At 47.1% G+C, this 15,857-nt stretch overlaps 1 protein-coding gene and 1 long non-coding RNA gene across 2 annotated transcripts in view; both read left to right on the plus strand.

The window, feature by feature from the left end:
- LOC127928948 (WD repeat-containing protein 88-like) overlaps window positions 1-15,675 on the plus strand; it is a 26,859-nt gene extending 11,184 nt beyond the window's left edge. The window contains exons 5-11 of the mRNA XM_052516569.1: window positions 5,288-5,426; window positions 5,979-6,108; window positions 9,260-9,444; window positions 12,799-12,881; window positions 13,154-13,222; window positions 14,584-14,682; window positions 15,103-15,675. Coding sequence (XP_052372529.1) covers window positions 5,288-5,426; window positions 5,979-6,108; window positions 9,260-9,444; window positions 12,799-12,881; window positions 13,154-13,222; window positions 14,584-14,682; window positions 15,103-15,291 — 894 coding nt within the window. The 3' untranslated portion in view covers window positions 15,292-15,675. The remainder of the gene's footprint in view (window positions 1-5,287; window positions 5,427-5,978; window positions 6,109-9,259; window positions 9,445-12,798; window positions 12,882-13,153; window positions 13,223-14,583; window positions 14,683-15,102) is intronic.
- Window positions 13,336-13,787, plus strand: LOC127928946 (uncharacterized). Its single transcript, XR_008132970.1, has 3 exons — window positions 13,336-13,463; window positions 13,608-13,663; window positions 13,720-13,787. It is a non-coding gene; the product is annotated as an uncharacterized LOC127928946 (long non-coding RNA).
- Window positions 15,676-15,857: the final 182 nt, after the last annotated feature.

Below are 15,857 nucleotides of genomic sequence, written 5' to 3' on the forward strand. Positions count from 1 at the left end.
GAAGGAGGCTTTGTTGCGGAATAGAAAGCCGACTCTGGATTTGATTTTTGATTGGAGATGTTTGATGTGAGTCTGGAAGGAGAGTTTGCAGTCTAGCCAGACACCTAGGTACTTATAGATGTCCACATATTCAAGGTTGGAACCATCCAGGGTGGTGATGCTAGTCGGGCATGCGGGTGCAGGCAGCGATCGGTTGAAAAGCATGCATTTGGTTTTACTCGCGTTTAAGAGCAGTTGGAGGCCACGGAAGGAGTGCTGTATGGCATTGAAGCTCGTTTGGAGGTTGGATAGCACAGTGTCCAATGACGGGCCGAAAGTATATAGAATGGTGTCGTCTGCGTAGAGGTGGATCAGGGAATCGCCCGCAGCAAGAGCAACATCATTGATATATACAGAGAAAAGAGTCGGCCCGAGGAATTGAACCCTGTGGCACCCCCATAGAGACTGCCAGAGGACCGGACAGCATGCCCTCTGATTTGACACACTGAACTCTGTCTGCAAAGTAATTGGTGAACCAGGCAAGGCAGTCATCCGAAAAACCGAGGCTGTTGAGTCTGCCGATAAGAATTTGGTGATTGACAGAGTCGAAAGCCTTGGCGAGGTCGATGAAGACGGCTGCACAGTACTGTCTTTTATCGATGGCGGTTATGATATCATTTAGTACCTTGAGTGTGGCTGAGGTGCACCCGTGACCGGCTGGGAAACCAGATTGCACAGCGGAGAAGGTACGGTGGGATTCGAGATGGTCAGTGACCTGTTTGTTGACTTGGCTTTCGAAGACCTTAGATAGGCAGGGCAGGATGGATATAGGTCTATAGCAGTTTGGGTCCAGGGTGTCTCCCCCTTTGAAGAGGGGGATGACTGCGGCAGCTTTCAATCCTTGGGGATCTCAGACGATATGAAAGAGAGGTTGAACAGGCTGGTAATAGGGGTTGCGACAATGGCGGCAGATAGTTTCAGAAATAGCGGGTCCAGATTGTCAAGCCCAGCTGATTTGTACGGGTCCAGGTTTTGCAGCTCTTTCAGAACATCTGCTATCTGGATTTGGGTAAAGGAGAACCTGGAGAGGCTTGGGTGAGGAACTACGGGGGGCGGAGCTGTTGGCCGAGGTTGGAGTAGCCAGGCGGAAGGCATGGCCAGCCGTTGAGAAGTGCTTATTGAAGTTTTCGATAATCATGGATTTATCGGTGGAGACCGTGTTTCCTAGCCTCAGTGCAGTGGGCAGCTGGGAGGAGGTGCTCTTGTTCTCCATGGACTTCACAGTGTCCCAGAACTTTTTGGAGTTGGAGCTACAGGATGCAAACTTCTGCCTGAAGAAGCTGGCCTTAGCTTTCCTGACTGACTGCGTGTATTGGTTCCTGACTTCCCTGAACAGTTGCATATCACGGGGGCTATTCGATGCTATTGCAGTCCGCCACAGGATGTTTTTGTGCTGGTCGAGGGCAGTCAGGTCTGGAGTGAACCAAGGGCTGTATCTGTTCTTGGTTCTGCATTTTTTGAACGGAGCATGCTTATCTAAAATGGTGAGGAAGTTACTTTTAAAGAATGACCAGGCATCCTCAACTGACGGGATGAGGTCAATGTCCTTCCAGGATACACGGGCCAGGTCGATTAGAAAGGCCTGCTCACAGAAGTGTTTTAGGGAGCGTTTGACAGTGATGAGGGTGGTCGTTTGACTGCGGCTCCGTGGCGGATACAGGCGATGAGGCAGTGATCGCTGAGATCCTGGTTGAAGACAGCGGAGGTATATTTGGAGGGCCAGTTGGTCAGGATGACGTCTATGAGGGTGCCCTTGTTTACAGAGTTAGGGTTGTACCTGGTGGGTTCCTTGATGATTTGAGTGAGATTGAGGGCATCTAGCTTAGATTGTAGGACTGCCGGGGTGTTAAGCATATCCCAGTTTAGGTCACCTAACAGAACAAACTCTGAAGCTAGATGGGGGCGATCAATTCACAAATGGTGTCCAGGGCGCAGCTGGGAGCTGACGGGGGTCGGTAGCAGGCGGCAACAGTGATAGACTTGTTTCTGGAGAGAGTAATTTTCAAAATTAGTAGTTCAAACTGTTTGGGTATGGACCTGGAAAGTATGACATTACTTTGCAGGCTATCTCTGCAGTAGACTGCGACTCCGCCCCTTTGGCAGTTCTATCTTGACGGAAGATGTTATAGTTGGGTATGGAAATCTCTGAATTTTGGTGGCCTTCCTGAGCCAGGATTCAGACACGGCAAGGACATCAGGGTTAGCAGAGTGTGCTAAAGCAGTGAGTAAAACAAACTTAGGGAGGAGGCTTCTGATGTTGACATGCATAAAACCAAGACTTTTCGATCACAGAAGTCAACAAATGAGGGTACCTGGGGGCATGCAGGGCCTGGGTTTACCTCCACATCACCCGCGGAACAGAGAAGGAGTAGTATGAGGGTGCGGCTAAAGGCTATCAAAACTGGTCGCCTAGAGCGTTGGGGGCAGAGGATAAGAGGAGCAGGTTTCTGGGCATGGTAGAATATATTCAGGGCATAATGCGCAGACAGGGGTATGGTGGGGTGCGGGTACAGCGGAGGTAAGCCCAGGCACTGGGTGATGATGAGAGAGGTTGTATCTCTGGACATGCTGGTTGTAATGGGTGAGGTCACCGCATGTGTGGGGGTGGGACAAAGGAGGTAACAGGGGTATGCAGAGTGGATCTAGGGGCTCCATTGTGAACTAAAACAATGATAACTAACCTGAACAACAGTATACAAGGCATATTGACATTTGGGAGAGACATACAGCGAGGCATACAGTAATCACAGGCGTTGAATTGGGAAAGCTAGCTAAAAACAGTAGGCGAGGCTAATCAGCTAGCACAACAAACAGCAGGTAAAATGGCGTTGACTAGGCAACTGGGCCGACAGATAAACAAACAAGCAGAATGGGGTACCGTGATTAATGGACAGTCCAGCGTGCGTCAGCTATGTAGCCAAGAGATCAGTGTCCAGGGGGCAGCGGTGGATGGGCAGGGAAGCTGGGCTGGCGAGTGTTATCCAGGTTTTTTTTTTTTTTAAACTAACAATGACTAAATAGCTTGTAGCTAGTTAGCTGGTTAGCGTCTGGAGGTTCTTGAGTGTGTCATAAAAATAAATAAAAATTAAAAGTGATAGCGAATCCGTATCACAGTGGGTGAGGCAGGTTTCCGGAAGGTATAAACAAATAAAAATCAAAGAGAGATAGAAAGTAAATGGGTTCAGAAGTGTTTGGGATGAGGTGAGTCAGATGGTTAGCAGGCCTGTGCTAACAAGCTAACAGTTCGTAGGCCCGGGCTAGACAAGCTAGCCGTTAGCAGGCCGAATAGCAAGTAGGGAGATAGCGAGGGCTAGAGAGCTAACCTTTGGGGACGTCGCGATGGGGTGAGTCTGTTTATTCCTCTTCTTGCGGTGACATCGACAGACCGGTCGTGGGCCCGGGTAATTGTAGCCCAGGATTATGCTACAGGAGCTCTAGTGCGCTGGGTGAGCTGGAGACACAGCGTTTCAGAAAGCTCGCGGGCCTTGGCCAGCAGATGGATCTTTGGCGATGTCGCAACGAAAAAGCCTGTTGAAACCACCTCGGACGATTGTGTCGGCGGACCAGTCGTGATGGATCGGCGGCGCTCCGTGTCGGCAGTAAAGGGTCCAGGCCAATTGGCAAAAGAGGTATCGTTGGGCCTCTTCGGCTAGTCGGGAGGTGGGCTTAGCTCAAGGCTAACTGTAGCTTGTTTTGGGCCAGAGACGTTGGCCAGGAGTAGCCGCTCGGAATTGCAGCTAGCTAGTTGCGATGATCCGGTGTAAAGGTTCAGAGCTTGCGGTAGGAATCCGGAGATGTGGTAGAGAAAGAGCAGTCTGATATGCTCTGGGTTGATGTCGCTGGTGTTCTAGTTAGCTTAGAAGACCGCTAGCAATGGCTAACTGAGTACGAGCTAGTAGCTAGTTAGCTGGCTAGCTTCTGATGGTGGCTTCCGGTTCTAAAGTAAAGTATAGAAAAGGCGGATCCGTACCACATTGGGTGATGCGGGTTGCAGGAGAGTATATTCAGCTCTAGTTTGAAAATGAGATTAAAATATGTACGAAATATATACAGAAAAAAACGAAGAAAACTATATTTACACTAGACAGGACGGGACAAGACAAAACATACGTCCGACTGCTACGCCATCTTGGATATAGGGAGTATATTGGGAGTATATAGGGAGTATATAGGGAGTATAGAGGGAGTATATAGGGAGTATAGAGGGAGTATATAGGGAGTATAGAGGGAGTATATAGGGAGTATATAGGGAGTATATAGGGAGTATATAGTATATAGGGAGTATATAGGGAGTATATAGTATATAGGGAGTATATAGGGAGTATATAGGGAGTATATAGGGAGTATAGAGGGAGTATATAGGGAGTATATAGGGAGTATAGAGGGAGTATATAGGGAGTATAGAGGGAGTATATAGGGAGTATATAGGTGACATAGCCTGTGTGTTACATAGTGGACTGCAGCTCAGAATCATAATGCCAGAGAGGGAGTATATAGGGGAGGGAGTATAGAGGGAGTATATAGGGAGTATATAGGGAGTATATAGGGAGTATATAGGGAGTATATAGGAGTATATAGGGAGTATATAGGGGAAGTATAGAGGGAGTATATAGGGAGTATATAGGGAGTATATTGGGAGTATATAGGGAGTATATAGGTGACATAGCCTGTGTGTTACATAGTGGACTGCAGCTCAGAATCATAATGCCAGAGTATATAGGGAGTATATATATTGGGAGTATATAGGGAGTATAGAGGGAGTATATTGGGAGTATATAGGGAGTATAGAGGGAGTATATAGGGAGTATATAGGGAGTATAGAGGGAGTATAGTATATTGGGAGTATATAGGGAGTATATAGGGAGTATATTGGGAGTATATAGGGAGTATATAGGGTGTATAGAGGGAGTATATAGGGAGTATATAGGGAGTATATAGGGAGTATAGAGGGAGTATATAGGGAGTATAGAGGGAGTATAGAGGGAGTATATAGGGAGTATATAGGTGGCATAGCCTGTGTGTTACATAGTGGACTGCAGCTCAGAATCATAATGCCAGAGAGGGAGTATAGTGGGAGTATATAGGGAGTATAGAGGGAGTATATAGGTGACATAGCCTGTGTGTTACATAGTGGACTGCAGCTCAGAATCATAATGCCAGAGAGGGAGTATATAGGGAGTATATAGGGAGTATATAGGGAGTATATAGGGAGTATATAGGTAACACAGCCTGTGTGTGTGTTACATAGTGGACTGCAGCTCAGGCTGGTCTCCTGACCTCATGTAGCGTCTCAGAGGACGGGAAGTACGTAGTCTCCTCCTCCGACCTGGAGAATGCAATCTGCCTGACCTCAGCTGATACAGGGGAGAGGCTCTTCCACATCAAAGGTACATCCTAAAGTCATTCAGCAATAGTTATTGATCTCTATATTGATTTTACCATTGAGCTATGCTAACGCTAAGGTCACTGAGTCTCAGTTTAAGTCATGTCTAGTGGTAACGTCAGGTCACTGAGTCTCAGTTTAAGTCATGTCTAGTGGTAACGTCAGGTCACTGAGTCTCAGTTTAAGTCATGTCTAGTGGTAACGTCAGGTCACTGAGTCTCAGTTTAAGTCATGTCTAGTGGTAACGTCAGGTCACTGAGTCTCAGTTTAAGTCATGTCTAGTGGTAACGTCAGGTCACTGAGTCTCAGTTTAAGTCATGTCTAGTGGTAACGTCAGTTTAAGTTATGTCTAATGGTAACGTCAGGTCACTGAGTCTCAGTTTAAGTCATGTCTAATGGTAACGTCAGGTCACTGAGTCTCAGTTTAAGTCATGTCTAGTGGTAACGTCAGTTTAAGTCATGTCTAGTGGTAACGTCAGTTTAAGTTATGTCTAATGGTAACGTCAGGTCACTGAGTCTCAGTTTAAGTCATGTTTAATGCTGTCAATTCCCTCAGATCACCACAAGTCTACGATCACGCGGTGTCGGTTTGATCCTCAGAGTCAGCACGTAGCCAGTGTCTCTGAAGACAGAACCATCAAACTGTGGGACCTGGTCTCCACCCAAACCACACTCTCCATCAACAGGTGAAGATACCACTCATTATATTAGACTTTACACACGGTCCCTGAGATACCACTCATTATATTAGACTTTACACACGGTCCCTGAGATACCACTCATTATATTAGACTTTACACACTGTCCCTGGGATGATAGATACCACTCATTATGTTAGACTTTACACACGGTCCCTGAGATACCACTCATTATATTACACTTTACACACGGTCCCTTTGATGATAGATACCACTCATTATATTAGACTTTACACACAGTCCCTGAGATACCACTCATTATGTTAGACTTTACACACGGTCCCTGAGATACCACTCATTATATTAGACTTTACACACGGTCCCTGAGATGATAGATACCACTCATTATGTTACACTTTACACACGGTCCCTGAGATACCACTCATTATATTAGACTTTACACACGGTCCCTGGGATGATAGATACCACTCATTATATTAGACTTTACACACGGTCCCTGAGATACCACTCATTATGCTAGACTTTACACACGGTCCCTGAGATGATAGATAACATGCACTGCCAGGCTGACCAATGACCAGAGCATCAAGGAACATCATGACAACTGTTTGTTGTTGTTGTCATGTCTGACCGCAGACATTTAATAAAGATTTGTCAGTTGTGTTTATGGTCCACGGTGGACCGGGTGAACTCACTGGTCTCATAATGACACCTCAGATCGTTGTGTTTATGGTCCACGGTGGACCGGGTGAACTCACTGGTCTCATAATGACACCTCAGATCGTTGTGTTTATGGTCCACGGTGGACCGGGTGAACTCACTGGTCTCATAATTACACCTCAGATCGTTGTGTTTACGGTCCACGGTGGACTGGGTGAACTCACTGGTCTCATAATGACACCTCAGATCGTTGTGTTTATGGTCCACGGTGGACTGGGTGAACTCACTGGTCTCATAATGACACCTCAGATCGTTGTGTTTACGGTCCACGGTGGACCGGGTGAACTCACTGGTCTCATAATGACACCTCAGATCATTGTGTTTATGGTCCACGGTGGACTGGGTGAACTCACTGGTCTCATAATGACACCTCAGATCGTTGTGTTTATGGTCCACGGTGGACCGGGTGAACTCACTGGTCTCATAATTACACCTCAGATCGTTGTGTTTACGGTCCACGGTGGACCGGGTGAACTCACTGGTCTCATAATGACACCTCAGATCGTTGTGTTTATGGTCCACGGTGGACCGGGTGAACTCACTGGTCTCATAATGACACCTCAGATCGTTGTGTTTATGGTCCACGGTGGACCGGGTGAACTCACTGGTCTCATAATGACACCTCAGATCGTTGTGTTTATGGTCCACGGTGGACCGGGTGAACTCACTGGTCTCATAATGACACCTCAGATCGTTGTGTTTATGGTCCACGGTGGACTGGGTGAACTCACTGGTCTCATAATGACACCTCAGATCGTTGTGTTTATGGTCCACGGTGGACTGGGTGAACTCACTGGTCTCATAATGACACCTCAGATCGTTGTGTTTATGGTCCACGGTGGACTGGGTGAACTCACTGGTCTCATAATGACACCTCAGATCGTTGTGTTTATGGTCCACGGTGGACCGGGTGAACTCACTGGTCTCATAATGACACCTCAGATCGTTGTGTTTATGGTCCACGGTGGACTGGGTGAACTCACTGGTCTCATAATTACACCTCAGATCATTGTGTTTACGGTCCACGGTGGACCGGGTGAACTCACTGGTCTCATAATGACACCTCAGATCGTTGTGTTTACGGTCCACGGTGGACCGGGTGAACTCACTGGTCTCATAATGACACCTCAGATCGTTGTGTTTATGGTCCACGGTGGACCGGGTGAACTCACTGGTCTCATAATGACACCTCAGATCGTTGTGTTTATGGTCCACGGTGGACTGGGTGAACTCACTGGTCTCATAATGACACCTCAGATCGTTGTGTTTATGGTCCACGGTGGACTGGGTGAACTCACTGGTCTCATAATGACACCTCAGATCGTTGTGTTTATGGTCCACGGTGGACGGGTGAACTCACTGGTCTCATAATGACACCTCAGATCGTTGTGTTTATGGTCACGGTGGACCGGGTGAACTCACTGGTCTCATAATGACACCTCAGATCGTTGTGTTTATGGTCCACGGTGGACCGGGTGAACTCACTGGTCTCATAATTACACCTCAGATCGTTGTGTTTATGGTCCACGGTGGACCGGGTGAACTCACTGGTCTCATAATGACACCTCAGATCGTTGTGTTTATGGTCCACGGTGGACGGGTGAACTCACTGGTCTCATAAACACCTCAGATCGTTGTGTTTACGGTCCACGGTGGACCGGGTGAACTCACTGGTCTCATAATGACACCTCAGATCGTTGTGTTTATGGTCCACGGTGGACCGGGTGAACTCACTGGTCTCATAATGACACCTCAGATCGTTGTGTTTATGGTCCACGGTGGACCGGGTGAACTCACTGGTCTCATAATGACACCTCAGATCGTTGTGTTTACGGTCCACGGTGGACTGGGTGAACTCACTGGTCTCATAATTACACCCCAGATCATGAAATGTAGACCCAGTAGCTTGAGACAGACTGTATGTCAGAACTAGGACACCTTGTGTTTTACACAATCATCTGATACGCCTGGGTTTTAACCTTCAAGCTGTCCTCTTAAAATACAGGATCAAATATCGTTGTGTCCTCGTGATAAACACTAAACACAGGACTCTCATTATAACACATGCGCTGTAGTACAGTGAACTAAAATATAGCCTGGCATTATGTCAGAGAGATTGATGCAGTAACAGTGAACTAAAATATAGCCTGGCATTATATCAGAGAGATTGATGCAGTAACAGTGAACTAAAATATAGCCTGGCATTATGTCAGAAAGATTGATGCAGTACAGTGAACTAAAATATAGCCTGGCATTATATCAGAGAGAACTTTTCATTATCTTCAAATGAACCTCGTCCACTAGCTATTGCACACATTTCAAACTAATTAGTGTTAGTCAAGGTCACGTTGAGGCTGTCGTAACCAAGCCTCCAGAGCTTGTGGGGGGGGGAACCCCCAATATTTCCAATATGCATTATGACAATACACATTGTTGTTCTATCCTGTCCCAAACACAGCACCCACACCAACGTCATCTCCAACTGCTGTTTCACTGCTAACGGACGCTACTTGTGCACTGCATCGTGGGACAAGACTCTGCAGCTGTGGGACGTCCAGACAGGAACGTTCCGTTCCCACGGTGGCCTGACCCTGAGCAAGGGACACGACGGATCCGTCAGCTCCTGCACCTTCTCTGTGGACGGTAGGGTAGACATATCAGTCTTGAACTGGCATTTGTGGACATAAAGATATAAAACTGTATTTTTTGGAAGTAGATCATATCAGTCTTAACTGTGGATGGTAGGGTAGACATATCAGTCTTCTTCTGTGGACGGTAGGGTAGACATATCAGTCTTCTCTGTGGATGGTAGGGTAGACATATCAGTCTTCTCTGTGGACGGTAGGGTAGACATATCAGTCTTCTCTGTGGATGTAGGGTAGAGGCTTCTCTGTGAAGGGTAGACATATCAGTAGACTTCTCTGTGGATGGTAGGGTAGACATATCAGTCTTCTCTGTGGATGGTAGGGTAGACATATCAGTCTTCTCTGTGGATGGTAGTAGACATATCAGTCTTCTCTGTGGATGGTAGGGTAGACATATCAGTCTTCTCTGTGGATGGTAGGGTAGACATATCAGTCTTCTTCTCTGTGGATGGTAGGGTAGACATATCAGTCTTCTTCTCTGTGGATGGTAGGGTAGACATATCAGTCTTCTCTGTGGATGGTAGGGTAGACATATCAGTCTTCTCTGTGGATGGTAGGGTAGACATATCAGTCTCTTCTCTGTGGATGGTAGGGTAGACATATCAGTCTTCTCTGTGGATGGTAGGGTAGACATATCAGTCTTCTCTGTGGATGGTAGGGTAGACATATCAGTCTTCTCTGTGGATGGTAGGGTAGACATATCAGTCTTCTCTGTGGATGGTAGGGTAGACATATCAGTCTTCTCTGTGGATGGTAGGGTAGACATATCAGTCTTCTCTGTGGATGGTAGGGTAGACATATCAGTCTTCTTCTCTGTGGATGGTAGGGTAGACATATCAGTCTTCTCTGTGGATGGTAGGGTAGACATATCAGTCTTCTTCTCTGTGGATGGTAGGGTAGACATATCAGTCTTCTCTGTGGATGGTAGGGTAGACATATCAGTCTTCTCTGTGGATGGTAGGGTAGACATATCAGTCTTCTCTGTGGATGGTAGGGTAGACATATCAGTCTTCTCTGTGGATGGTAGGGTAGACATATCAGTCTTCTTCTCTGTGGATGGTAGGGTAGACATATCAGTCTTCTCTGTGGATGGTAGGGTAGACATATCAGTCTTCTCTGTGGATGGTAGGGTAGACATATCAGTCTTCTCTGTGGATGGTAGGGTAGACATATCAGTCTTCTCTGTGGATGGTAGGGTAGACATATCAGTCTTCTCTGTGGATGGTAGGGTAGACATATCAGTCTTCTCTGTGGATGGTAGGGTAGACATATCAGTCTTCTCTGTGGATGGTAGGGTAGACATATCAGTCTTCTCTGTGGATGGTAGGGTAGACATATCAGTCTTCTCTGTGGATGGTAGGGTAGACATATGTCAGTCTTCTCTGTGGATGGTAGGGTAGACATATCAGTAGGGTAGACATATCAGTCTTCTCTGTGGATGGTAGGGTAGACATATCAGTCTTCTTCTCTGTGGATGGTAGGGTAGACATATCAGTCTTCTTCTCTGTGGATGGTAGGGTAGACATATATCAGTCTTTTCTGTGGATGGTAGGGTAGACATATCAGTCTTCTCTGTGGATGGTAGGGTAGACATATCAGGCTTCTCTGTGGACGGTAGGGTAGACATATCAGTCTTCTCTGTGGACGGTAGGGTAGACATATCAGTCTTCTCTGTGGATGGTAGGGTAGACATATCAGTCTTCTCTGTGGACGGTAGGGTAGACATATCAGTCTTCTCTGTGGATGGTAGGGTAGACATATCAGTGTTCTCTGTGGATGGTAGGGTAGACATATCAGTGTTCTCTGTGGATGGTAGGGTAGACATATCAGTCTTCTTCTCTGTGGATGGTAGGGTCTGTGGACATATCCAGTCAGTCTTCTTCTCTGTGGATGGTAGGGTAGACATATCAGTCTTCTCTGTGGGTGGTAGGGTAGACTGTGGACGGTAGGGTCAGACAGGTATCAGTCTTCTCTGTGGACGGTAGGGTAGACATATCAGTCTTCTCTGTGGACGGTAGGGTAGACATATCAGTCTTCTTCTCTGTGGATGGTAGGGTAGACATATCAGTCTTCTTCTCTGTGGACGGTAGGGTAGACATATCAGTCTTCTCTGTGGATGGTAGGGTAGACATATCAGTCTTCTCTGTGGATGGTAGGGTAGACATATCAGTCTTCTTCTCTGTGGATGGTAGGGTAGACATATCAGTCTTCTCTGTGGATGGTAGGGTAGACATATCAGTCTTCTCTGTGGATGGTAGGGTAGACATATCAGTCTTCTTCTCTGTGGACGGTAGGGTAGACATATCAGTCTTCTTCTCTGTGGATGGTAGGGTAGACATATCAGTCTTCTCTGTGGATGGTAGGGTAGACATATCAGTCTTCTCTGTGGACGGTAGGGTAGACATATCAGTCTTCTCTGTGGATGGTAGGGTAGACATATCAGTCTTCTTCTCTGTGGACGGTAGGGTAGACATATCAGTCTTCTCTGTGGACGGTAGGGTAGACATATCAGTCTTCTCTGTGGATGGTAGGGTAGACATATCAGTCTTCTCTGTGGATGGTAGGGTAGACATATCAGTCTTCTCTGTGGATGGTAGGGTAGACATATCAGTCTTCTCTGTGGACGGTAGGGTAGACATATCAGTCTTCTCTGTGGATGGTAGGGTAGACATATCAGTCTTCTCTGTGGATGGTAGGGTAGACATATCAGTCTTCTCTGTGGATGGTAGGGTTGTTGTTGTCCAGGGTCAGTCCTCTACCTCTAATACTACTACTGACAGACTGACTGTAGTTCTCTGTTGTTGTCCAGGGTCAGTCCTGGTGTCGGGGGCGTATGACAGACTGACTGTAGTTCTCTGTTGTTGTCCAGGGTCAGTCCTGGTGTCGGGGGCGTATGACAGACTGACTGTAGTTCTCTGTTGTTGTCCAGGGTCAGTCCTGGTGTCGGGGGCGTATGACAGACTGACTGTAGTTCTCTGTTGTTGTCCAGGGTCAGTCCTGGTGTCGGGGGCGTATGACAGACTGACTGTAGTTCTCTGTTGTTGTCCAGGGTCAGTCCTGGTGTCGGGGGCGTATGACAGACTGACTGTAGTTCTCTGTTGTTGTCCAGGGTCAGTCCTGGTGTCGGGGCGTATGACAGACTGACTGTAGTTCTCTGTTGTTGTCCAGGGTCAGTCCTGGTGTCGGGGGCGTATGACAGACTGACTGTAGTTCTCTGTTGTTGTCCAGGGTCAGTCCTGGTGTCGGGGGCGTATGACAGACTGACTGTAGTTCTCTGTTGTTGTCCAGGGTCAGTCCTCTACTTCTAATACTACTACTGACAGACTGACTGTAGTTCTCTGTTGTTGTCCAGGGTCAGTCCTGGTGTCGGGGTCTTATGACAGAACAGTGGCTGTGTGGAACATGGAGACCCTCTGCAAGACCCTGGAGTTGAAGGTAGCTTCATGGTGTGTGTGTGTGTGTGTGTGTGTGTGTGTGTGTGTGTGTGTGTGTGTGTGTGTGTGTGTGTGTGTGTGTGTGTGTGTGTGTGTGTGTGTGTGTGTGTGTGTGTGTGTGTGTGTGTGTTTCAAACGTGTGTGTGTGTGTGTGTGTGTGTGTGTGTGTGTGTGTGTGTGTGTGTGTGTGTGTGTGTGTGTGTGTGTGTGTGTGTGTGTGTGTGTGTGTGTGTGTGTGTGTGTGTGTGTGTGTGTGTGTGTGTCTAACCGTAGGGACATGCAGATTGGGTGACAGATGTGGCAATCAGTGCGGACAGAAAATGGGTGGCCTCAGCTTCCAAGGTACAAACACACACCTCAATGTCATGTCCTATGTCATGTCCTATCCCTGTAGGTCACAGTGGGTATACACCTCAATGTCATGTCCTACGTCATAAATACACACCTCAATGTCATGTCCTATGTCATGTCCTATCCCTGTAGGTCACAGTAGATATACACCTCAATGTCATGTCCTATCCCTGTAGGTCACAGTAGATATACACCTCAATGTCATGTCCTATGTCATGTCCTATCCCTGTAGGTCACAGTAGATATACACCTCAATGTCATGTCCTATGTCATGTCCTATCCCTGTAGGTCACAGTAAATACACACCTCAATGTCATGTCCTATCCCTGTAGGTCACAGTAGATATACACCTCAATGTCATGTCCTATCCCTGTAGGTCACAGTAGATATACACCTCAATGTCATGTCCTACGTCATGTCCTATCCCTGTAGGTCACAGTAGATATACACCTCAATGTCATGTCCTATGTCATGTCCTATCCCTGTAGGTCACAGTAAACACACACCTCAATGTCATGTCCTACGTCATGTCCTATCCCTGTAGGTCACAGTAAACACACACCTCAATGTCATGTCCTATCCCTGTAGGTCACAGTATGTATACACCTCAATGTCATGTCCTATGTCATGTCCTATCCCTGTAGGTCACAGTAAACACACACCTCAATGTCATGTCCTATCCCTGTAGGTCACAGTAAACACACACCTCAATGTCATGTCCTATCCCTGTAGGTCACAGTAAACACACACCTCAATGTCATGTCCTACGTCATGTCCTATCCCTGTAGGTCACAGTAGATATACACCTCAATGTCATGTCCTACGTCATGTCCTATCCCTGTAGGTCACAGTAAACACACACCTCAATGTCATGTCCTACGTCATGTCCTATCCCTGTAGGTCACAGTAGATATACACCTCAATGTCATGTCCTATGTCATGTCCTATCCCTGTAGGTCACAGTAAACACACACCTCAATGTCATGTCCTATGTCATGTCCTATCCCTGTAGGTCACAGTAAACACACACCTCAATGTCATGTCCTATCCCTGTAGGTCACAGTAAACACACACCTCAATGTCATGTCCTACGTCATGTCCTATCCCTGTATTTCACAGTAAACACACACCTCAATGTCATGTCCTATGTCATGTCCTATCCCTGAAGGTCACAGTAAACACACACCTCAATGTCATGTCCTATCCCTTCAGGTCACAGTAAATATATACCTCAATGTCATGTCCTATATCATGTCCTATGTCATGTCCTATCCCTATAGGTCACAGAATATGTCCCTTTTGTTACCATACCATTTTGCATTATCATAAATGTTGCTATGTGTGTTTTGAAGGACACCACTGTCAGGTTGTGGAATATAGAACACTCTGAAGAGATCCCTGCCGTTATTGAGACCAGGAAGGCTCAGGGAATGGGCTATCATATCCTCCAGGTTGGTGTTTGTACCACACACTGCTCCCTTGTATGTAGAGTGAGACCTGATCCTAGATCAGCACTCCTACCCTGAGACCTGATCCTAGACCACCACTCCTACCCTGAGACCTGAACCTAGAACTGATCCTAGACCACCACTCCTACCCTGAGACCTGATCCTAGACCTGATCCTAGATCACCACTCCTACCCTGAGACCTGATCCTTAGATCACCACTCCTACCCTGAGACCTGATCCTAGATCACCTCTCCTACCCTGAGACCTGATCCTAGATCACCACTCCTACCCTGAGACCTAATCCTAGACCTGATCCTAGACCTGATCCTAGACCACCACTCCTACTCTGAGATGCTTTGTGAATAAAACAGATTATTTTGGTGACACTGTTTTGGTGAACCTAATCCAGTCTTGTCTTTCAGTGTGAGGAGTGTGGAAAGGCTTTCTCCATTTCTCGACTGGAGAACTCCGACTTGGTCACAAAGTGTGTGTTCTGCCGATTGAAGACAGAAACCAGATCCCATCTTCAACCTCCTCCTCTGTTGTCTAGTGTTCTGCCGATTGAAGACAGAAACCAGATCCCATCTTCAACCTCCTCCTCTGTTGTCTAGTGTTCTGCCGATTGAAGACAGAAACCAGATCCCGTCTTCAACCTCCTCCTCTGTTGTCTAGTGTTCTGCCGATTGAAGACAGAAACCAGATCCCGTCTTCAACCTCCTCCTCTGTTGTCTAGTGTTCTGCCGATTGAAGACAGAAACCAGATCCCATCTTCAACCTCCTGGAGTCTAGGACAGCTATAGACAACACACCTGGAGTCTAGGACAGCTATGGAGAACACACCTGGAGTCTAGGACAGCTATGGACAACACACCTGGAGTCTAGGACAGCTATGGACAACACACCTGGAGTCTAGGACAGCTATGGAGAACACACCTGGAGTCTAGGACAGCTATGGAGAACACACCTGGAGTCTAGGATAGCTATGGAGAACACACCTGGAGTCTTGGACAGCTATGGACAACACACCTGGAGTCTAGGACAGCTATGGAGAACACACCTGGAGTCTAGGACAGCTATGGACAACACACCTGGAGTCTAGGACAGCTATGGACAACACACCTGGAGTCTAGGACAGCTATGGAGAACACACCTGGAGTCTAGGACAGCTATGGAGAAC

The sequence above is a fragment of the Oncorhynchus keta genome, unplaced genomic scaffold, assembly GCF_023373465.1.
Source record: "Oncorhynchus keta strain PuntledgeMale-10-30-2019 unplaced genomic scaffold, Oket_V2 Un_scaffold_5155_pilon_pilon, whole genome shotgun sequence".
Classification (NCBI taxonomy): Eukaryota; Metazoa; Chordata; class Actinopteri; order Salmoniformes; family Salmonidae; genus Oncorhynchus; species Oncorhynchus keta.